General features: G+C 52.2%; 8 protein-coding genes across 8 annotated transcripts; 6 read left to right on the forward strand and 2 right to left on the reverse strand.

Moving 5' to 3' along the window:
• Positions 1 to 395: 395 nt before the first annotated feature.
• N0V96_010775 (uncharacterized protein) lies at positions 396 to 1,878 on the forward strand (the record flags this gene model as incomplete). Its single annotated transcript, XM_053189169.2, has 2 exons — positions 396 to 1,344; positions 1,397 to 1,878. The coding sequence occupies 2 exons, from the start codon at positions 396 to 398 to the stop codon at positions 1,876 to 1,878; spliced, it is 1,431 nt and encodes a 476-aa protein (XP_053053157.2).
• Positions 1,879 to 5,951: 4,073 nt separating this feature from the next.
• N0V96_010776 (uncharacterized protein) lies at positions 5,952 to 6,334 on the forward strand (the record flags this gene model as incomplete). Its single annotated transcript, XM_065759043.1, has 2 exons — positions 5,952 to 6,192; positions 6,312 to 6,334. 2 exons carry the CDS (start codon positions 5,952 to 5,954, stop codon positions 6,332 to 6,334), a joined length of 264 nt encoding a protein of 87 aa, XP_065612353.1.
• Positions 6,335 to 8,806: 2,472 nt separating this feature from the next.
• On the forward strand, positions 8,807 to 9,572 carry N0V96_010777 (uncharacterized protein; the record flags this gene model as incomplete). The annotated part of the gene is made up of 3 exons (XM_065759044.1): positions 8,807 to 9,168; positions 9,236 to 9,316; positions 9,368 to 9,572. 3 exons carry the CDS (start codon positions 8,807 to 8,809, stop codon positions 9,570 to 9,572), a joined length of 648 nt encoding a protein of 215 aa, XP_065612354.1.
• Positions 9,573 to 13,231: 3,659 nt separating this feature from the next.
• N0V96_010778 (uncharacterized protein) lies at positions 13,232 to 14,679 on the forward strand (the record flags this gene model as incomplete). Its single annotated transcript, XM_053189165.2, has 2 exons — positions 13,232 to 13,822; positions 13,900 to 14,679. 2 exons carry the CDS (start codon positions 13,232 to 13,234, stop codon positions 14,677 to 14,679), a joined length of 1,371 nt encoding a protein of 456 aa, XP_053053153.2.
• Positions 14,680 to 14,928: 249 nt separating this feature from the next.
• Positions 14,929 to 15,763, reverse strand: SOD2_2 (Superoxide dismutase [Mn], mitochondrial; the record flags this gene model as incomplete). Its single annotated transcript, XM_053189164.1, has 3 exons — positions 14,929 to 15,228; positions 15,294 to 15,559; positions 15,631 to 15,763. The coding sequence occupies 3 exons, from the start codon at positions 15,761 to 15,763 to the stop codon at positions 14,929 to 14,931; spliced, it is 699 nt and encodes a 232-aa protein (XP_053053152.1).
• A 709-nt stretch (positions 15,764 to 16,472) lies between these two features.
• On the forward strand, positions 16,473 to 17,115 carry DRC3 (Dynein regulatory complex subunit 3; the record flags this gene model as incomplete). The annotated part of the gene is made up of 2 exons (XM_053189163.1): positions 16,473 to 16,514; positions 16,606 to 17,115. The coding sequence occupies 2 exons, from the start codon at positions 16,473 to 16,475 to the stop codon at positions 17,113 to 17,115; spliced, it is 552 nt and encodes a 183-aa protein (XP_053053151.1).
• A 954-nt stretch (positions 17,116 to 18,069) lies between these two features.
• On the forward strand, positions 18,070 to 19,361 carry XAN1 (Alpha-ketoglutarate-dependent xanthine dioxygenase xan-1; the record flags this gene model as incomplete). Its single annotated transcript, XM_053189162.1, has 2 exons — positions 18,070 to 18,184; positions 18,328 to 19,361. 2 exons carry the CDS (start codon positions 18,070 to 18,072, stop codon positions 19,359 to 19,361), a joined length of 1,149 nt encoding a protein of 382 aa, XP_053053150.1.
• Positions 19,362 to 20,152: 791 nt separating this feature from the next.
• N0V96_010782 (uncharacterized protein) lies at positions 20,153 to 20,695 on the reverse strand (the record flags this gene model as incomplete). The annotated part of the gene is made up of 2 exons (XM_053189161.1): positions 20,153 to 20,295; positions 20,356 to 20,695. 2 exons carry the CDS (start codon positions 20,693 to 20,695, stop codon positions 20,153 to 20,155), a joined length of 483 nt encoding a protein of 160 aa, XP_053053149.1.
• Positions 20,696 to 21,835: the final 1,140 nt, after the last annotated feature.

The raw sequence follows: 21,835 nt of genomic DNA on the forward strand, positions 1-21,835 counted from the left end.
TATCACAATGGCTCTTTCCTTCTGGATTTTTCGGGAAGCATATCAGATTGACAAGAAATTGACAGCTGTTTAACTAATCCGTAGCTATTTCCGATCGCGATGTGGCTAAACGGCCATCCGTACGCGTCCTCTTATGGGGACTTCCGTCAAGAAGCCACACACTGCCCTGCTTCCATCTCACGTCAGCCTAACCGGCCACTCCCCCATGGCAGCATGGCTAAAAGTCTCGGGTTCCTGTCCAATTAACAGTCACTGTTTAAATTCCTAGATGAGATCTGCACGCTTTGGCAGCAGATGCCCTTCCGCGCATGGCAGTTACGGGACATACATAAGCGCCGTTGTGACCTCAAGCTTCGCAATGTAAACCAACATTCCATATCGAGAAGCCAACTACAATGGAATCACTTGAGGCTTCACCAGAGTTCCGGGGGTCTCACCCCACAGCATCGATGCTGGACCAGATCGCTTCAGATGCACCCAAGCTGAAAAACCTCATGACGAGCTTCCCTAATCTTTTGGTATACACGAACTCGGCCGAGAGGTACGAGGAAGTTCGAAGCTTCTTCAACGCGAACATGACCCAGCAGCCGTTCGCAATCATCCGGCCGAGGACCGAAGCCGAAGTCGTGGCCATCATCAAGGAGCTGAAAGCTCAAGACATCCCATTCGGCCTCAGGAGTGGTGGGCACGACTTGACATTCGGGCAGGCACAGGGCAAAGACGGCGTCATCATGGACCTGAGAAGTCTCGACAGCATCCTCATCGCCGACGACAAAAAGTCCGTCCGCGTCGGCGGTGGCATCCTGGGCATCAAGCTCTTGCACTTTCTGCAACAGCACAAGCTCGTCACCCCCCACGGCTGGTGTCCGACTGTCAGCATCGCTGGCTGGGCTATGGGCGGTGGTTACGGATACACGAGCGCTTACCACGGGCTAGGCGCGGACCAAATCCTCGGCGCGCGTGTGGTTCTCGCGAATGGCGACATTGTCGACACGAAAGATCATCCTGATTTGCTCTGGGCTCTTTGCGGCGCTGGCAATGGCAACTTTGGTGTCGTAGTCGAGCTGCAGCTCAAGGTGTATCCCCAAACAGGCTTTTTGGCGGGCTTTCTCGGATTTCCCAACGATCAGGTTGGCGAAGTTTTGAAGAAGTTTGGTGAGTTCGAGAAGGATTTGCCTGTCAACTTCACTGGCGAAGCTACCCACATGGCTCTTCCCGGCGTTGGCCCCGTATTTTCCTGGCTATTTGCTTGGACGTCAGAGAACGATAACCTGGAAGAAGGCTGGGCTTTCTTTGAAAAGATGAAATCTCTTGGTACACCAGTTCTCAACACGGTAGCAGAAGGTATGTACCACAGTCCTCTTAAACAGACGACAACAACTTATCAGGCCTGCAGTGGACGACTTTACGTTTTTCAATGCAATCCCCTCGCCGACTAATGTCCACTGGTACCCTCGACTGAGGATGTTCGAATATTTCACTCCAGGAATAGCCAGTGCGTTCGGCAACAACTCACCACCGGGTGCAACCTCGGCTACAGTTATCCATGCCGCTCACGGTCGAGCCATCGAGGCGAACCCGTCAGTTTGCTACCCCCTGCGCAAGAGACATCGCATAGCAGCTCCTTCGGGTGGTGTCATCGATACTACCGCGCAGGCGGCGGAATATGAAGAGTATAAGAAGTGGGCGGATGATCTGGTCAACTCCCTCTCGGAGCAAAGCCAAATGCTTCCATACGGGAATCGTAACCTGGGCCCTGAAAGGGACATGGACTGGGTATCAACGTACAGCGAGGACACCCTATCAAAGCTCAGGGAGATCAAGCAGAAGTTTGATCCGGAAAATGTCTTCAAAACGGGGTATCCAAAGTTAACATAAGTTGAGAAGGCGGTGCGACTTGAAGCTATCACAAAAGAGCAGCGTTGGTGTTGGTCGTCAGATTGATCATAAATGCCGAACCAAAGACAGCAGGCGAAAGCTGCATACTTAGGCCTGACTCAACACAACCAGCGGATTGATAAGTACTTAGTTTGACTGTGGCGCATTGCTTTCCGAGGCAGCAGACACTTCGGCCAGCGGCCCGAAGTCTCTGATACCCCCAAAGAATCAAATGCCGTCGTTCGAGGACTCCTCTTGCCACCTCGTTACACAATTAAGCAAATCATAAGCCAAGGGGCAAACATCATTCCCTAAGGTCGGCAACCTGAACAGCCATTATTATGGCTGGTGTTTCAACCCTTCAAGTGTTCATGGAGACGACTTTGAGCAACGTAAACTTTGCTATGAAGCAAGCAAGCTAGCGATTCGACGATCTACTGCGTGCGATATTGTCAGGAGCCATGTATATGTAGGCCTGTCCTAAACTCCGATTCGTCATGATTTGATATGTGTCCAACTCAATGTCGAGACTCTGGGCCTCGAATCGCACAGTAAATGCAAATAATCATAATCGCCGTGTCAAATACACCACTGAATTTCAGCTTGTCTCATTCAGTTGGGGCCTGGCACAATAGAGCTTGCGCATGAACTTAACACTAGCATGCGCCTGCTTTCGGCGAAGAGAGCGAGAAAAAAAGCGACATCAGCCGAGCCTGGAGGAACCGTTGAAAGTAGAAGTTGGATCGGACCATCGTGATTGCCCACGATAATGTTCGTTTCTATCGTATCGATGGCCGGACTTAGTTGGGGATTGGATACTGGTCAATCCGTTCAAGTCCAAGATGGCTCAGACGCTGGCATCGGGACACAGTCCCAGAAGAGCGAGCTGCAGGACGCGGGATCAGATAAGGAATGATTCAATATCTCGAGGGGTTTACGAAAAGCGTGCACGGTAGAAGTGAGGTGAGTTGAGTGAACGACTTGAGTCTGAGGTCCAAGTGCCAGAGATTGCTAGAAGGAGCTTGGTAAGACTGGAACTTTTGTTTCTAATAAGTGGAGCGCTACACAGTCGCTACCTGTAGCATTTGTCCTGATAGAACGTAATCCGACATCAAAGTGGTGTCAGACCAGCTACAGCATTACAGATGCACGGCTCCAGCAAACAGGCTTTGCACTACCGGCACACTGTGCGAAAATAGCTGTAAGTGCGGACGGCCTTTTACTGTCAGTGGTTAAAGTTTGAAGAGCAGTGCGGGATAAGCTAGAAGCATCTCCAGACCCCTCACTTCTGGGGCTAGCCTGATAGTCCGGTGAAACTGGTGCGGAAGGGCCGACTGGCCCGGACGGAGGACCGACTGCGGTTCGAGTTTTCGGCTCTAGCTTATTCCCTTGTGACTGTACGCTAGACATTTGCAGTGGGATAGTGATACTTGAAGCCAATTAGCTGACGGTGGGCTGGCCAAGTAAGGTGCCTATGTCAAGCAGAGGCATTGGCCCCAGTCATAAATGGCATAATCGATGGCGAATACAGCAGTGCTCTCAACTCCAAAATGTGACTGCTCGTTGCCAGCAACTCAAGAGGGTCAACTGCGCCACACCTCTTGTTGGCAGCAGGATGGAATGAGTGGTACGGGTGGAAGGGATTGGAGAGGGACAAGGGCAGAAATTTCAATGTCCGTGGAGATTGTGCCACGAAAAAGATAATATCTCATACGCTAAACTAGCGTCGAGTGGTGGTCCAGAAATGTGATCGCTAAGCGGAATGGGATTCTTTCAAATTGGAATCAAGAATTCCATCGGAGTTCACAGGGTCACAGATCATATTGCTCTTGAAAAAGGCTCGTTCATTGGAGTGAAAGGCACTACGGACATGATGGCAAGCCGCAAAGATAGGACGATGCGGTCCCAGGATTCCAGGACTCGAATAGTAACTGACAATGTAGTTGACCCAGTAATCGTCGGGATTGTGGCCGCAGAGAAGAACCCCCGTGTTCCAACGAAAGGTCTCTCAATGAAGCAACTTAGTGATGACGCGGTGGTGGAGAATCGTCAACAGCCCAGAAATTTCAAGGGCCATTTGATGCTCACTTGCTTGTGGCTGCGACGGCACATGTAAGATGAAAGCCTGTTTGACCTGCCTTGCGGGGTCGAAACTGTGGCTCGTCGTCGCGTCCAAGCCGGGGCTCCGACACACAATGGCACACTCCTCCTTGCGAGTTCGCCACTTAAGGCAAGCCACATTTCTGGTTTGCTTCCTCTAGTAATTGTCCAATGGCATAACCCGGACACTCGGGATGGTAGATCAAAGTAGCACAGTGGGTATGCCACGGGAATGATTGAGCATGGACAGCGAGCGGAGATTTTGAGGGGAAGAGAAAAAGAGGGAGATTCCATCTCAATTAGTGGATTACAAGGGCCCAACTAGCCAAGCACAGTCAAGCAGTTCCTGGTCAACCCGACATGCCTCTTATCGAAAGCTAACCATTGAGACATGTCTATTGGTTCACTGCTTTGCTGAATCAACTCCGTTGGCTGAGATTCAATCCGAACACTCCAAGCCCGGAGGAAAGCTCCGGTGCCCCCCTGCCTTACACTGTACAAACGAAAGCAGGTTACGGAAACCGTGTAAGATAGTGGCGCTCCGTCATCGTACATATTGACATCGCGAATACCTCCCCTTATTTTTCTGCCCCATATTTCCCGGCCAACACCTAGGCACCTAGGGTTCGTTGAAGCCGCGTCCCTTCATGCTAGCAGTAGATTGGTATAGCCGGGCCAAGCCAGGAGGGACGGGAACCTGCGCGCTACCTACTCAACTATCAGACGCTACTTATTCTCATAGTGGCAAACACTTTTGGCATCCCACACCTCGGCAGCTGTTGTGTGACAGCAAGGCCTCGAGAGTAAAGGCTCACGGAAGTCAAGGCCCCTCTTCGACCTTTGTCGAGCTCGGCCGAAGCCACCCCGCTAATTAGTCCACGAGCTTCTCAAGAAGCATTGCTCAACCGAAATGTGATGCGCCGATCTTGTTACTAGCACTGGTTCCACAGTACAGGATCCCTCTTCTTGGCCTGCCATGTCTTGCCTTGGTGCAGCCGTGCCATGAGGTGCTTGTCCTAATCGGGCCCAGGGACAAGACCACAGACTCTTGCCCCCCGCCTCGTCCTCCGCGGATTTGTGCTGCGTTTCTTTAAAAGGATCGTAGGACCTCGTCACGAACCCCTTGACGCGGTACGTGTGTGTATGTTTCTCGTTTCCAGCCACTTTCAACTGTCTCAAAACCCTTATTCTTCGTCGCCAAATGACCTCCAAAGGCTTATTGCACATCTACTACGCTCATTCGATTGGTAACACCAAGGATTACCTTTTTAATACCACCATTGCTCGCTTAAGCTTTCGTCTCCAGCCAAGGCTAGCCTAGCCAGTCAAGACAACCCTGTCCCCCCCCCCGCCGTCCTCTGCAATAGTCGCATCGCAGCGAAAAGAGAGCTCGAGATGGTATTTCCTGGCAGTAGTGTAAGCCTGCCTCAACAAAGTGGGTTATCCATAAAAATATTCCTTTATTTCAGACTGTATCCCAACTTCAAGATGCAGACCAGGTCATAAGTACCTTTGAGCAATCACAAACACAGCAGCAACACCAGCAACAACTTTCACAACAGACATTTGACAGCAATGACCTACAAGCGAGTCTCGCTTCGCCCCGGGTTCCAGCCGCGAATCCTCCTTTTGAAGTAGACCGTCAGTCTTCAGCCTCAACACAAGGCCAAGGGTCCCAACCGTGGCAAAATTCTCCTGCCAGCAATCAGGCAGAAGGATTAGCGTCACCAATAAGCTCCGTCGTCTCGTCGCACAACAGCACAAATTCACCGAAACTCCCACCGATTGATCCTCTGATTCTTGATTCTACAAGCGAAACGAAACCATCTTTACCAATCGAGGCGATAGAATCTCCAAAGCGACGCAGGGGGCGGCCAAGGATTTCTGAGGACGATGGACCAGATGTTATTGCATCAAAGACAGGCGCAGAAGCACGGCAGAAAGGCAGCACCCGACGGGCCTCAAACACATCAATGAGCGGCGCCATCGACACAGGGGACACACGCAGCGGCGCCGAAGCCAAGAAGAACAAGGTCCGCGCACGGAACCGGGAGGCAGCTTACAAGTGCAGAAAGAAGAAGCAAAAGGGAGTCGAGGAGCTACAAACCCAAGAGGCGATGGCCGAAAACATCAACAAGAACCTCAACGACGAGGCTGCGTTGCTCCGAGGCGAAATACTCATGTTGAAGACCATGGTGCTCCAACACGGTAGCTGTGGGTGCTCCTTTATCGAGGAGTACATTTCCGGCGCGGCGCAAAACTTGGTATCGTCGAGCATGGCTGGGGGCGCTTCGGCATCGGCATCCAGCGGAGGGATGCAAACAAATATCCAGCCATGTCCAAATGGTACGAATGAAGGAGAACCTTACGTCGACTGGAAGATGTTCGACGCGGATACGGAACGAGCAATCCCCTCGATGGGCTCAGAATATAGCTAAGAGCTTCTCCAGTCTTGACATCACCGCCCATTGCGCGAGGCATAGTTTTGGATGGAGGAAGTTGCGGTCAGTACGTATGAGGGACTGGTGAAATTACGTGAGAAAGGTGTTCGGGACAAGGTAGGAAAAAAGGCTGTTTGCTCAGGCCGTCACTCGAGAGCAGGATGAGAATAGGATACCCTACGTAACTCAGCCTGGTAGGCTATTACGGGTACATGTGCTTGACGCCCAGGAAGCTACTTTGGCAGGATTACATATCTCTATTGTTGTTGTCCGAGAAATAATGATGAAAACGAAATCAAAATCCTGGTGTCTGTCTACCTGCTGAGTTGAATTGAGAGTCTTCCCTAGCGAGTAGGAACAGCCATTGTGGAAAGGCCCGGTAAGCTTTGATCTAGCTGCTGTCATAACGTTTGCTCATGTCCAGTAGCGCCTTCATTCTGACTGGTTGATACGACGTATCGCCATCTTGAAGAAGATCGTGATACTGTGAGTTAGTAGTGGTTGCCGTAGCTAGCATTGACCATTCTTGGAGGCTGTTGTAAGGCGCAAACTTCAGTTTCATCTCGATGGCCAGCGACAAAGTCACCGTGCCGTGTCAATATACTTTCTGTATCTTCACGACTCAGGCTCCTAATCACATGCTACGCGAAGACGCGCTGTCATTCTTATTCATCCGTTTAATCGTTGCTGACATTCATAAGTTCCCATAGCAGTGTCGCCTCCTAACGTTACTTGGCCAATTTGTAGGTCATGTTCGTGTGCACAGGTGTGTATACATTGTTGAAGAAGGTCCAAGTTGTGTTTTGTACATATAAAATCGCAATATGATAGTCAGCTCTGGAGCTGCTAGGACCCGCTGGCCTGTAAGAAGTCTGGTATGGTCATCAGAGTCATTTCCGAGTGTCCCTGACGTGAAATTATCGGCCTCAAGCCCGTCGTCTTCTTGGCATCCCCCTATCATCACTGTCTCGCCCGTCTCGACTCCCTCTGCTGCGACCCCTCTGTATCGTGCTGCAGTGCTCTTGATGGAATCCTGGCAGGATTTAAAATCGCCACCAACATCTTCCTATCTCTCGAAGTTGGCCTTAGGCCCAGCGAACGGAGTAAACACGTGCAGTAGTCGCTGATCGTCGGACAGGGTGCTTCCCTCCCTTCAGACTCCATCCGTAAGCATTTTGGAGAGAAGCGGGGTTTGAACATGGTAATGAGGTGCTCTAAGCTTTCTGGGGAGTCCGAGGTGTTGTACTTCGAACTTTAAAACTTGACTCTGGTCGGGTAACCCGCAGCCAGTCGCAGTCACCGGTTCATCGGGTCGCAGCCGCTGTGCCACGACAACTTCCGCAACTCTTCAAAGTCAGCAAAAGTAGAAATGAATACCAGCTTCATCACTGAAGTGGATAAGAGGCACACAATAGGTAGTCACTGCCGCCGGTGTAGGTCGAGAATTGAGCAGCCTTCTTCCGACGGTTTGAAGCACAGGATATTGTCCCGTGTTTACGAAGAACCGTATTGGAAATAGGTGCACTCTCTGTGCATATTTCCGATGTTGAACCCTGGAAACTCTGAGGATTGAAGCAGAGGCCAAGCCCATCATCCTTAGGCTTCTCAAAAAGACTTCGGCCACATTGGTTTGCGACAAGGGCCGACCATGACAGACACGTCTCGAACGCTCTTAACATCACCAAAAGCTGCCGGATTGCGAAACGATTCGTATTGTGCCGAGCGATTCGCAAAGCAGAGTTCCAGACTACATGTTTCTGACACCCTGCCGCCGAAAAGTACTGAGCCGCCCTGTGAGTTGAACGCCGGTCGATGCTACTATGTTTGCCAAACAGAGAGTGTTAAGCGCCAGACTGTTCGTAAAGCGTTCGCGACAGAAAATGCTCAAGCCAACTCTCACATCCAACCACCATGCGACAGTTGAGTAAACGTCTAGTTGCTCAAGTGGCGCCAATATGTCGACGCCGCTCCTTCCAGTATGTTTCGAGCTAAGCTGGTCGATTCTGAGTACCATCGGTGCCGCCAACGTGATTCTTGGCTTCCTCATTGTTGGAATCACAACCTTCTCCCAAATAAATGCAGTGCCGATCATATCATCAGCTGCTGGCGCTATCGCAAACGGGCTTTGCTACTATGCATTCTACGATGAGACGTATTCCCTCAAGAGCAAAGCTGCCGCGTCGGTGTTTGGTGATATATTCTGGATGGTGAGGATGGAAATCAAGGGCATTCCACGTATTTTGTGTTAACCTTGCATACAGATTCAGGAAGTCGGATTATCCTTCTACAGTTACGTTCTCCTCCGAAGAATTTTGAAGGACTTGGGCTGGCAGATCTTCAACAGCTTGTTCTGGATCATGGTTCTCTCAATCATATCAATACGCATCATGATCGCCGTCTCGCGCGCCAGATTCATCTTAAGAGGCAACACGAACCTGCAGAGCACCGTCAACAACCTACACATCGGTTACTTTGTTCTCATAGCTTCGCTCGAGTGTATCAGCTCATTCTTCTTGCTCAAGACGTTCGCTGAGGTCAAGTCGACGTCCTTGAGAGCAGCTTTGAAGGGAGGCCTGTTCAAATACCTAATGCGAAGCACTGAAGTCCGGCTGGCGACGCTGGCTTTGGTTGGAACAATGCGAGCCGTCACATATTCTTTTCAGATTGCTGCACAGAGTGCTACGAACGCGGCAAGTCAGATTGACCGCTTCGCATACACACTTGAGTGCCTATTTCCCGTAGTCATGTTGTGAGTAATAACCCGATACTCGTGCCCACATACTGCATAGAGTTGCTAACTAATATTACCCGAATAGCATTGACATCCTGGCATCTAAACTCGTCTTCACGACACAGGTCTATCACCCTACGCAGCCAAGTCGACCGCCACTTCGAGGGTTTGCATCGTATCAGAAACAGAATGATTGGTATGCTGCTACGCAACACAGTGAGAGACTGGTCGAGGTTCGCGGTGGCAGGCGGACAAGCTCTCAGGAGGACATAATCAGCGCTGGCTCGTCAAGATCCAACATCGGGCTCGACGGCATTGAACCGATATCGCTGGGAGGGATCAACAAAACGGTGGAGATCAGCGTGTGGCACTCAATGCCGGCGAGACCAGAGACCAAGGCGCACTTCTTAACATCTCCATAACAGGATCTCAGCATGTGGAAACCTACCTAAACTAAGGTACCTCACGTTTGCCCCGCGGGCGAAACGATGGCGCAGCACAGCATGGCGTACAAGCTGAAATATATTGATGATACCCTGCACTTCAGTTGTCTCCTCACTTCCCTCAAGCATATCATACCAAGGTGACAACGGACTTTGTGGAAGCCAGTAGATCTGCACCAAAGGCTGCTCCGTCCTGGACGAGCATCCCAATTCTCCTCATACAACCCGATTGATCTCCCGAAGGGACCACAAGTAGCGCTTGAGCACAGGGATCCTTCCGCTCCGGATCGGCTTTGAAAGGAGTGCCATAGGTGAAAGCCAGAACGACAGCACTCAGATCCATTGACCTGAGGAGACTTCCGCTAGCAGCGTAGTCCCGGTCGATCGTATCCAGAATTGCGTAGAAGTCAGTCGCGCCCTTCTCGGTCCTCAGGAGGATGTGTCCTGTCGGGCCCTTGTTTTCGGACACGACCATCTTAACAAGCGGAGCCTCGAGCTTTATCCAGCCGTCTTTGACACGACCAAATGGATTTTCGCCATCAATTTCGACCTTTGCCTCAATGATTTCGGCATGAGGTATACTCTCACCCAAAAATCCCGTCGCAGGAGTACCATCGACAGAGGCCCAGGACCACGACGGAGCGCGATAGCCTCCCGAAGCAGGCTTACAGCTTAGTGGCTGCCAACACAACCCCTCGATCAAGGAGCCTCGCCACAATCCTGCTAGATACTCGTCGTTGAGTATCATGCTGAAGGTTTTCGCCACGCCGGAGAATGCTGGCAGTTTATCGGCAGGATTCGTTAACTCTCTAGGTCCGTACTCGCACAAGAGATGGGACCAAGCCTTGAGAGAGGTTGTAGAGCGGTTGAAGTCTTTGTATAGCTCTGCCTGCTCCCCGGCGCGCTTTTCTACACGGGCGATTACTTCTGGGTCGGGATTGACGCAGGGTAGTCGGTGTGGGAGTTTGAGACCTTCTTCGGCCTGGAAACCCTCGAGACATTCCCAGTACATTTGTTCGCTTCCAAAGTGTAGTATTCTTCGGGCAAGAACACGTTCTTGGAAGCCCCAAGCCCTTCTTGTCAGGGGCTCCCCCCTCATTTGCAAGTGGTAGTCGTGGATGATTTCTTTGTGGAGAGGTAGGGCAGACGCGAGCATGAATGTGTCTTCGTTAATGGAACTTGCCCGAGGAAGCTTCAAGTATGTCCTTTTCTTTCGAGACGAGAGGAGACCTCCGTTAATGTCAGAAGATTTTGTGGCCGCAAGAGTTAGGTAGGAATTAGAGTAAACTGTGGCCATTTGCCCCGACTCTCGCTCCCAGTCTTTGAGATCATCCTGGCAGATGCAGAGACAGTCGATCCAGAGGTACTGGACCCCGAATTTTCTAGTAATGAAGACTGCATCCTGAAGGGTTTGTGGTAAGGATTCCAGTAGGAAACCCTCCTTTCGTGCTTGCATAGTTTCGTTTGTTGTAGTGAATTGCTTCGATCCTTGACCCCAGCAGTAGCTTAGAGTAATGTACCGATCGTGGAGATCAGCGTCTGGCTCGATGAGTTTTATGACGGGACCGGACTCCAGTGTTCCAATGTCAAGCACACGACTTGGTAGAGGTGATGTCCCGCGAGTACTACAATACTCATGTTCGTTGCATTTCTCAAGCCAGTCAACAGCTTGGCGGAGTGTCGTCTCGTCCGGAACTTCTCTCAACACGCGATCAGAAGACCCGGTGGTGCGAGGATCATCTAAGTCACAAATGAGTATTTATATCAAGAAGTTCACGTTGAGCAGGCAGTAGAGAAAAACTCACCTTCATCAGAACTGAAGCCAATGGATGCAATCGGGACGAGCCACTTGTCACTCCCCCAAGAGCTTCTATTCACAACCCAGAACCCATCACCGGAGACTTCAGGCTCCGATCGCTTCGTCAGCCACATGTCCCAGCTGGGCTCGGTCTGCATCAGACCACGTCTTGGCTGGGGAAGGCCTGCGATCTCCTCTATTAGTGCATCGGCTTCTGTCTCGATGACCTGACACAGCTCGCAACCGCCAGAGGCCGCTTGGCGGAGACTCTGCAGGCTGGCATGGTACTGGACGCCGAATCTTTTGATGGGTGTATCTTTCTCAACCAACTGGCTCTTCAACACTAAGTGATGAAATCGCGGGTAGCCGCTCAACGTCTTCATGAAGTTTTCATTCGGGAAGGGCGGGAGATCTCCCCATGCGATGGATCTGCAGAGGTCGCAGAGGGGCATGTTGAAGGTAAGATTACTTCTCACGAAATACAGACAAGTGAAACGAGTTGGATGGGACCATGTATGAGCGATATGTTATCTTGATGTTTAAATACCGAGATTCGATTATTTAAAGCACCCTTTTCCGTTCTTGTATATCCTGATGAAGCCTAAACGTGGCGGACTCGCGAACCATCTGGTTCTGCCTAATACGTACACGTGAGGAGCAATCTGGTGCGTACCAAAAGTCTTTTGGGCCAATCCTTTGCCGATCAACCCAAGATACGGACGGCCCTCGTGCATTTGGACCATTTTCTTGACGGAGGGACAACTGAACCGCGAGTTTTCGCCGCCCAGCAATCAAAGCGGTCAATGATGAAGTCAGTTGAAGCTTTTTCTAATGTTGTACAAGGCCAGATTGCTTGACAAAAAGCGCAATCCCGAGAAACTGGTGTCTGGGATTCAAGGTGCAGTAATTGGCCTCAATCGTCCGTGGGACTGGAGAATTAACCCCCAAAAGCGACCCCACGAATCATCGTCCAGTCTCAGACTCGTTCTCAATCACAAACAAGGTTAATTTAGTGTTGTCAGCTCGTTGCCTGTCAGCGAATTAGCCAGGGCCCCGGTCTGGCGCTTTCAATTCCCCGTCCAGGCTGTCCTTCATCAAGACCAGCAAAGCGATGGCACGCTGGAAAGGGACTTTGGTATTTCCAGTGTAACCGACCTCTGGCAGTGCATGAAGTTCTGCGTTAAAAGCCGTCACTTCAGTCAGCCCAGCCCTATTAGATGCAGGATACCAGAGGCCGCAATTAGAGACCCTGCTGTGCCGCCTCCTTGGCGCCGACGTCTTCCCAGTCTCGTAGAGCGTGTATAGCCTGATGACTGCCAGGTTCATGTCTCTTTTCCAGTCTGAGGTGAATCTTGAGAATCCTACGCGCCAATGGAGCCCCTATCATTGAACGGGGAAAACTCTGACGAGGCAACCTTGGACATCAATGGAGCAGGGGGCGTCTCGATGTCGGCTGTTACCTAGCATTGCTCCTCCTGCGGGCGAGAAGGCACAGTTGCAGATATTGGCTCGAATGTTCTGGTGTCGAACCTGGGGGCCGATTCGGTCCTGCAAAGTAGGTAGCCTTCAGAGTGGGTTAGAAGGATACGAGAGTTTAGAACCTTGTATGGTCTCCCGTAGATTTGGAAAGTATTGAAACAAGACGAAGCAAAGTGAGCAAAGGCCTTGCCTTAGCGTGGAGTCGGATGTGAGCCCGGATATACATACTGCAAGAGACCCACGACGAACTCCCGCTCGTTCTCTTGAACTCTTGGAACTTTGGTGTTTTTGAAATCTCGTGCTTCCCTACGCCCGTTCTGAGCTAGAACAAAGGAACATCTTCCCTCACAAGCTGTTCACCATGGATCGTCCAGCCGGGTCTGTTCAACCAGGGCTTGAAGTAAGCACACACTACGACAACACTCCTATAGCCATCGCCAACGGAGCAAGTCACTGGCAGTCTCCCTCACAAAACGGCTCGGGCTATAGTGAACACAAGACCTTGGACAATGGCTACTCTTCGCAAGCCCCTGAAGGCCATATTGAAGGACAGGAGGATCAGCGGACGGGTCGGCGATTCCCATGGTGTATCGCAATCACGGTGGCTCTAGTCGTTTTGATTCTTGGAGGTGTCATCGGCGGCGTGGCCGCATGGAGGGTGACGGCGAACCGAAGCGCGCAATCACAGACGGGTGGTCCGGGATCAGTAAATGGCGATGCGCCATCGACGAGCGCTACTAAGATCATGCAGAACTCGGCTGTATCTGCTGTCGGATGGCGGTACGGTTCCGATATTACCCTGCAAGTCTTCTTCCAAGGCGCGGACGGTTCATTGAGACGGTCCCAATACATGACCATCTATCAAGCCTGGACTCCCCCGATGGAAGCTGGCGCAGCCCCCAAAGTGGGCTCTCCTTTCGGCGCCGGTCAGCTGTGGACCAAGCCCGATGAGGTTCGTATTCGCACTTTTCTCGTCGGTGGACCTTTCACTAAAGACGTCTCGTGAAGCCCTTGCCTGTTATCCCGCAGTCCGAAGTCTTCTATGTTGGGTCGCCAGACAAGATCCTTGGCGTCAATTGGCGTGAAGGTTTCTCGAGAGGGGGCCTGACAGACAGCGTCAACGAGGCAGGTTACACCATCAGCAACACGGGAACACAGATGGCATCGTACTGGCCGTCCACCATTGTACAGGCGAGCAACGGAGACATAATGGAGGTGTTTTTCGATTACAAGTCGCCCAGGTTCCAGGAGCCCAAGATAGTCAGGTTCACGGCGTCTCCGGGCTCGGCACTGGTCATTCTTCCTCGAGAAGTGATCCACTCAGCCGGAGACCTGACATCTGCATCAAGCGCACGTATCATATACCGTAGCACCGACGGCCATTTGCAAAACTATGATCGATCATCTGGTGGCCAACAGCTCACCTCGACGGGTCAGCTACCGGTGACTGTCGACTCGAACTTTACCATGGCTGGCTTCGCGGTAGCTCGGCTTGATTCTAGCGGCCAAAAATCAGAGGCCCTCAACACATGGATCCTGTACCAGGACTCCAAGACTGGCAAGATATCCTATGTGTACGAGGACGATACGACAGGGTGGAAAGGGCCAGAGTCAGATTCCGTCTTCGATGGTGCTGACAATCCAACACACATCGCCTGTGTGACAGCTGCGTCGGCAAAGATTCCGGAGGTGCCTCTCGAGGCATCGCATGACCTCAGTCACTGCTTCTTCCAAGCGAGCCGGCAGCTGAAGCACGTCCACTTTGATGGCAGCAAGTGGGCGGATATGGGGTTCCTCCCAATACCATGAGATGGCGTCGAAACATTGTTGAATAGAGCGAGGAGTTTGGAACTTGTTTCTGTCGGTCAAGGTCGCAGTATTGTCATTAGTACCATAGCTGCAAAACGTGTTAATGTGGACTAAGAAGGTCCAATGTATGAAATTGAGTTGTCTGTCACAGCCTGGCACGTTGTCGTCCAACAGGCCGGCACTGATCGAACACGGTAAATTCTTGCTAGGTATCAACAGTTGCATATCGTACATGTGTCCTTTGTTTGCTTATTTCTCGAAGCGCTTGGCCACAGTCTTCCAGTTGACAACGTTCCAGATGGCGTCAAAGTATTCGGCCTTGCGGTTCTGGTACTGCAGGTAGTAGGCGTGCTCCCAAGCATCGATACCAAGAAGAGGCTCGAGGTTGCCGGTGACAGGGTCCTGGTTCGCGCGAGTGACGACGCCAAGGGTGCCGCTGGTCTTGTCCTTGACCAGCCAGGCCCAACCGCTGCCCTGGATTCCGGCCAGGGAGGTGTTGATCTGCTTGCGCAGGGTGTCGAAGGAGCCAAAGTCCTCCTTGATGGCTTGCTGTGGAATGTGTCAGTATCTTCTCATATAGTAGAATGTGGGCTTATTTCGTAGAGATAGCGTACAGCCAATTTGCCGTCGGGCTCACCACCGCCATCTCTGCTGGCAGGGGCGAGGTTCTCCCAGAAGAGAGAGTGGTTGACGTGGCCACCGCCGTGGAAGTTGATCAAGGGAGCTTGAGCAGCAGCCTTGGCATAGTCGCCCTTGGCGTTGGCATCCTCGACGGTCTCGAGAGCAGTGTTGAGGCCGTTGACGTAGGTCTGGTGGTGCTTGGAGTGGTGAAGCTCCATGATCTGTGCCGAGATGTAGGGCTCAAGGGCGCCGTAGTCGTCTGTGTAGGACGAGGCATTAGCGCATCTGGATCCTCACTACGAATACGATCCAAATAACGGCGTTACCTACAAGAGATGTCTGGTAGAGTAGCCTTGCCGCGAACGAAGCTGGTGCTGGCCAAAGCAGCAGCAGCAGGCTTAGCGGCACCAGCTCGCAGAGCTGTGCGGAGGACAGGCGCAGTACGGAGGAGGGTGGACGACATTTTGCGTATTCTATGTCTTTTGATTAGTGTCAATGGCTTTGATTCAAGATTGTAAGATGCTAGAGAGCAAAAGAACGAGGCAGTAAGGGCGTCAAAGTACCTTTTGAGGTTGAATTGGCAGGTTGACAAATGCAGGTGCAAATCTCAGAATGATGTCAATTGCGGGAGGTTCGGTCGGCTATTACGTGAGGGAGCTCGGATCTCCAGAAAAGCTGCCTCCGCGCTACGGCTACCGAGCTGTTGCTTGCCGGGCTCGCTCTTCAGCGCTTTTGCGCTTCTCCCCGTTTTCCTCCAGCGGCTCCCCGTCCACTGCTTTAGTGTACGCAGAAATTAGGTACCTACTGAATCACCTAATCAAGCTTTCAGCGAATGAGAGACGTGGACAAATGTCGTCATCCACTAAAGGTGGAGAGCTATCACCTCTAGTTTCCTTGGAGCTCTTGGAACACTCTTAGGTAATCCCTCACGTCTCATTGGGTGCTCCTCTGCTTCACCTTACTAAGACACCCACAGCCACAGCTTCACCCAAGGGATGTGGCTTGGCAGTAACAGACATGGCGGGGTGATGTGTGGCTGGGCAGCAAGAATCGCGTCTAATGCACCGTCAGACGCGTCAAGCTTCACCAGCAAACACCCTCCCAGGTTTGGTCTAGTATTCAGTTGTCAACAAGCAGTCAAACGAAGCGAGTCTCTCGTCAAAGAAACCAACATGTCTTACTACGACATTGATTCCATTCTCACTGATGCCGAAGTATGTAGTGATATCCCAAACTATGCCCCTCTACTCGCAGCATTACCTCCACACTCGGTACAATCGATGCCAAAAGCTAACAACTGCCTAGAAAGTCCCCTGCAAATTCGAACTCGATGTCGCCGACCTCGGATATCTCGACAATAACCCTTCGCATGCTCTGAAGGCAGGAACCAATGTCAGCCTCCCTCTCTGGCTCGCCGAGATGCTCGCCCTTGCCAATGCGGGCACCGGCGACGACTCCAAGGCGCCCGTCACCTTGAACCTGCCTCCCTCACTCTCGAACCAAGTCGTTCAAGCACTCAAGGCCGATGCGCGCTCGGTGCCAGTTAGAGACCAGAGCGCTCACTTCTACGGCCTCGGCACTCGCATCCTAGATCTCTTCGACGAGCGCGACCTTAGCGATACCATGCGAAAGACGTTCATAGCGCGCGCGTCAGAGATCGCATTGCACGCCCGAAAAGGAGGTGATGATGGTGTTGGAGGCTCCGGCGAGGACTTCCTCCGCGGTCTGGATGAGTGGGAGCGAGGACTATTCCGAAAAGCTCACGACGGCACAAAGGCTTCCAAGGAATGGATGGACAAGGTCAAGAAGCACTGAGGAGCCAACAGCGCTATCAACTCATCTTTCAGACACAACGATAGCACTACGGTCACGTCCTGGCTTGCTTTCGTGTGCCAACAACTGAAGACGGCTACGAGTATTCACTGCCACGGATGCCTAGTCTCCAGATCTGCAGTCAGCCTCTGGCAGAGACGACGCGCCGGAGCATTGAGAACACTCTCCTGCCGCTTCCCTCCGACGACATGGTCCGCTTCGGTCGGCGCAAGGGCGGAGACCGACGCAGCCAGGCCAGCAGCGGGCTTCGAAGAGATGGAAGGCACCAGTGCGCACTGAGGGGCTACCACACGAGAATCTGCAACATTTCGGGCAGAACTATCAGAAATTCGCGGGATTCTGCGCCCCGAGGCCGAGTCGCGGGCGGGAGAGATGGAGAGATGCGATAGAGGGATGGGATGGAGGGGTGGCGGGGTGACTCGCGGTTCGGCGTTGGGGCGTCGAGCCGATGTTGGTTCAAGGTTGGAGTCGTGTACCTTACTAGTTGGGTACACAAGCAGCCAGATGTCAGATTACTGTCAACAACAGGCTTACGGCACTGCTTGATAGGATGCACAATGTCCAAATTCAGAATCTTCAACGAGTCGAAAGATATCGAGAGTAATCATCCAATGATACCAGCAAAATACAAATCGGAAATGCGCAACTCGGTGTTCTACGCCACAGCCTTATCGAGAAACCCCACCATCTCTACATCTAGGTTCTCGAGTGCGGGCGGGCCGGTGCGGGTGAGATAACGAACTCACCCGCAGGTCATCGGCGGGATCCGAGTTCACGACTCCACCACAGTGTCTTTCACAAGACATAAAAGCCTCTTCAGGGCCCCCAGACTGCTTTATATATTCATTTGAGATGTTGGAAGACAGCTGCCATTCGAAACAAGATCAACGCACTACCTAATTAAGAGCCAACATTGTTCTGAACTTCAGCTTGAAAATGGCCATCTCACAGACTCCTTCTCGCATAACCGTCCAGCCAATTGTCCCTGCTGTGGGCTCGGCTGTTGATTTTGGCGCGACTATAAGCAACGCTGACATTGAGAATCTCACTGGTAAGATATGACGCAAGCATGATTCATTGAAAGTGACGATGCTGTACAAGTAGTGGGAGAATACCCGTGAAATCGGTAACCTCCTCTGGTAAGCTTCAAGTAACAAGACTCACATATTCAGACCAGGGGCTGACGACTTGCAGATGCCGACTTTGATGTCATCTGTGAAGCTCTCTTCAAGCACCAGGTGCTCATAATCAAGAACCAGGGACATGCATCTCCCAAGGCACAATTCGAGATTACACAAAAGTTCGACCCTGACTCTGGTGAGAACTATGGCCACGGCAAGACGCTGGACGCCAAGCGCTCCATTCTGCATCCCGATCTGAAGACCATCCCGCACCAGCCTCAAGTCCAAGTCATTGGCAATGGCTTCGTCGAGGAGTACGAGGGTCTGAAGAACATCCAGCTCAGACACCCTCACCACCGCACATTCCACGCCACAACAATCCCTGATGAGGATGACCTGGACTTTACACGTTTCTACCGCTGGCACATCGATGCTGCGCTCTACGGTCTCGCACCGCCCGTCGCCACGACTCTCCTGGCAGTCCGTGTGCCCGGTGGCCGCAAGCAAACCCTCCGCTACGACGACGGTACCGACGAAGAGATGACGGTCCCTCTCGGTACCACAGCCTTCGTGTCCGGTTACGCAATGTACGACAACCTCTCGCCCGAAGACCAGGAGTTCGTCCGCACGACAAAGGTGGAGTACGCACCGCACCCCTACGTGTGGATGAGCAGCGCCAAGTCCCGCTCCACCGGCCTGGGCATGGTCTCGGAGGGCAAGGAGGTCCCGCTCGACGACCTGCCCCCCATCGAGGAGCAAAAGATTCAGATCCTGCCCATGTGCTGGCGGAACCCCGTCACGGACCGGCTGGCGTTGCAGGTTCACCCCTCGGCGGTGCGGAAGCTGCACTTGGCGGACGGCACCGTGGTGGAGGACCTCGCCGAGGTGCGGGAGACGGTGCACCGCCTGCAGCGGCCGGGCATCTCGCCCAAGAATGTGTACGCTCACGACTGGGAGCAGGGCGACTTTGTCATTTTCCACAACCGCGGCGTGATCCACTCCGTAGTGGGCGCCTTTGCGGAAGATGAGGTGCGGTTGTTCCGGCAGTGCAACATTGCCGCCGCCCGGCTTCCGCAGGGACCTGTCGAAGTTGCCCCGGCCGTGTAGCTTGATTATTGTTTTGGTTTCCGCTTTCTTTGTATGACCTTGTAATGAGAGTTTAGCCCAATGAGATGAATTCCTACGACGATCTTCATGAATGATGCTCTGCGCTATTGAAGGTTAATTCCGCAATTTGACTCGAGAATCGAGACATGCTGCGGATACCACGGTTCCCCCCATTAAACAATCTACGTCACTGCACTTTCAACATCGTGATGAAATACCTCCTGTCTACTTGACAAGTACGTGTAAGCTCGCAGCTAGCGTGGCATTTGAGTCGACATGTCAAAACGCTCTGACTCACCGGCCTACCTGACGTTTTCCCCGCGATGTAATGGCACATGCATGTCGTGTCACACTGGTGAGCACGCCAACGAACGATCGGCATTCACGATCCGGAATCGGAGCCGGCGGCCGTGAGCTTCTGCCGAGATCTCCAACACCCCGCACCGAGCATTCCATGAGATGTCGTCTCGTACGATATGACGAAATCGTGTGAGTGAAAGTGTAGAATTCACTCTGAGAAAGACATAGAGACAGAAGAGGCAAAGTGTGTCAAATATAATTTGCGTGATGGATTAAATATTTGAACAGAAATCCGCCAATGCCTTCAGAACCACCAAACCAAAGTGTGAATAGTTGAACCAGGGGATATCCGATGAGACGCCTAACCCTAAACCGAAACTTTTGTTATGAGAAAAATAAAAGGGGGGTATCATTCTAATCAGAGCCGAGAGCCCTTCGCTTCGCTGAAAGAAAGGATGAATGCAAGAGTTGGGCGGTCCATATGCACAAATCTAGAGGTGCTTCCAGAACTTCCACTTTTGCGATTTTTGGGCGTGCTCGAGGTCGGTGATGAGAAACTTGCTGAGTTTCTTCCAGCCCTCTTCGGGAAGGGACTCGATGGAGTCGTTGAGCATGTCCATGCAGTACTTGGTGGCTGAACAAGGTGTTAGCGAAAGGCTCTTACAAGGGGCAAAAAGTGGGTGTGTCAACATACGCATCATGTCCATAGCATCCTCCCTGTCGGCAGCAATCTCCATACGCGTCGAGTTGTAGCAGTGATATTGTTGCTGGAGCTCGAGCATGCATTCCCAAAGCTCTTGCAGGTTGGTGTCCTCGGCGGAGGCGCGGCGGCCACTGAGGGAAGGTCTGGGCTGAGAGGTCTGGTCCACCGCCGTCGGGCCCGGAATGCACTCGGTCATGGTGACTGTGGCATCGGCCTTCTCGTTTGTGGCGCAGGGCCTGATGACGATGTCGTCTTCGCTGTCGCTCTCGGGCCAAGAGTAGCCTGAGCTGCTTCGCTTGGGAAACTGAGTTTGTGACTGACGGCCGAACATGTTGGGATGGTGTGAGGTGTATGTGATCCTTGCGTGTGTAAGAGCTGAATGTTTTGTTGTTGAGAGTTTAAGATCAAGGTGGTATGTGGTAGTAGCCCGTCTGTGTGCTGGGTGCCGTCGTGTTGGTATTTGTACTCTTTAGAGGTGTGTTGCTGTAAGTGTCTGTGCTTATTGTTGACGTGAGGTGTCGATGGGTGCCCGATGTAAATATAGGGGGAACCGTTCAGACGAAGAGCCAAGTGCCGTGCCAGGAAATGGGATCTGACGAATATGACGAGAGGGCAGTTCGAACGGGATCCCAAGCCCACTATATAAGCCGCGGGTGCCGGAACCCTATGCAGTGATCACCAATCTAAGGCTCAGATCGTTCGAGACGAGGCGCTCTAAAAATCTGAAGAGCGATGGCGATCAGACCCGCGGCAGCGCCCAACGGAACAAGGCCGATCCTTACTTACTCATGCCAACGCCCATGGCCATTACTACCAGCCGTTCAGGCCACAGCAACTTGGGATGGGTGTACATGTGTGTGTGTGTGTGTGTGTGTGTGTGTGTGTGTGCGTGTGTGTGGCTCTGGGCACACTCGTGGCACACCTCTCAGGGCGCTGAGGGTACAAAGCCAGCCATGGCCGCATACATCTCTGAGACTAAGGAGTAGTTACTAGTACGAAGTATGTATAACACTCGGTAGAAAGTAGTACTTTTGAGGTAATTCGACCTAGAATGAGTAATGACGATGGGGCCGGGAGGGTTGCGCTGTGAGCTCCGTCTGGCCCGGGCAGTGTCCGGAACTGGGCATTAAATGGGTCCAACCAAGCAATTTTTTCTTCTCTTCTCCTTGAAGTCCTTGCTTCTTGGGGCTACTTTGGGGCCTTTTGGAGACGAGGCCTTTCTCCAGCTGCGAATCGATTCACACGAACCACTGATTCAAGGGACCTCAACGGGAAGAATGTGCAAAAAAGGGCCGAACCACGTAACCAAAAAGGGGCCCTACGCGAGAAAAAGAACTGGAGCTACGACGCAGGAGTTTTCGTTTGTGACGTCGAACTGGTCCCTGGAAACAATTAAACGAGAGGGACAAGAAAAAAATTATGATGGAAATTCTCCGATGTGTCAACAAATTTTCAGTTTCGCGTCGATGAG

The sequence above is a fragment of the Colletotrichum fioriniae genome, assembly GCF_027942845.1.
Source record: "Colletotrichum fioriniae strain IMI 355084 chromosome Unknown scaffold_15, whole genome shotgun sequence".
NCBI lineage: Eukaryota > Fungi > Ascomycota > Sordariomycetes > Glomerellales > Glomerellaceae > Colletotrichum > Colletotrichum fioriniae.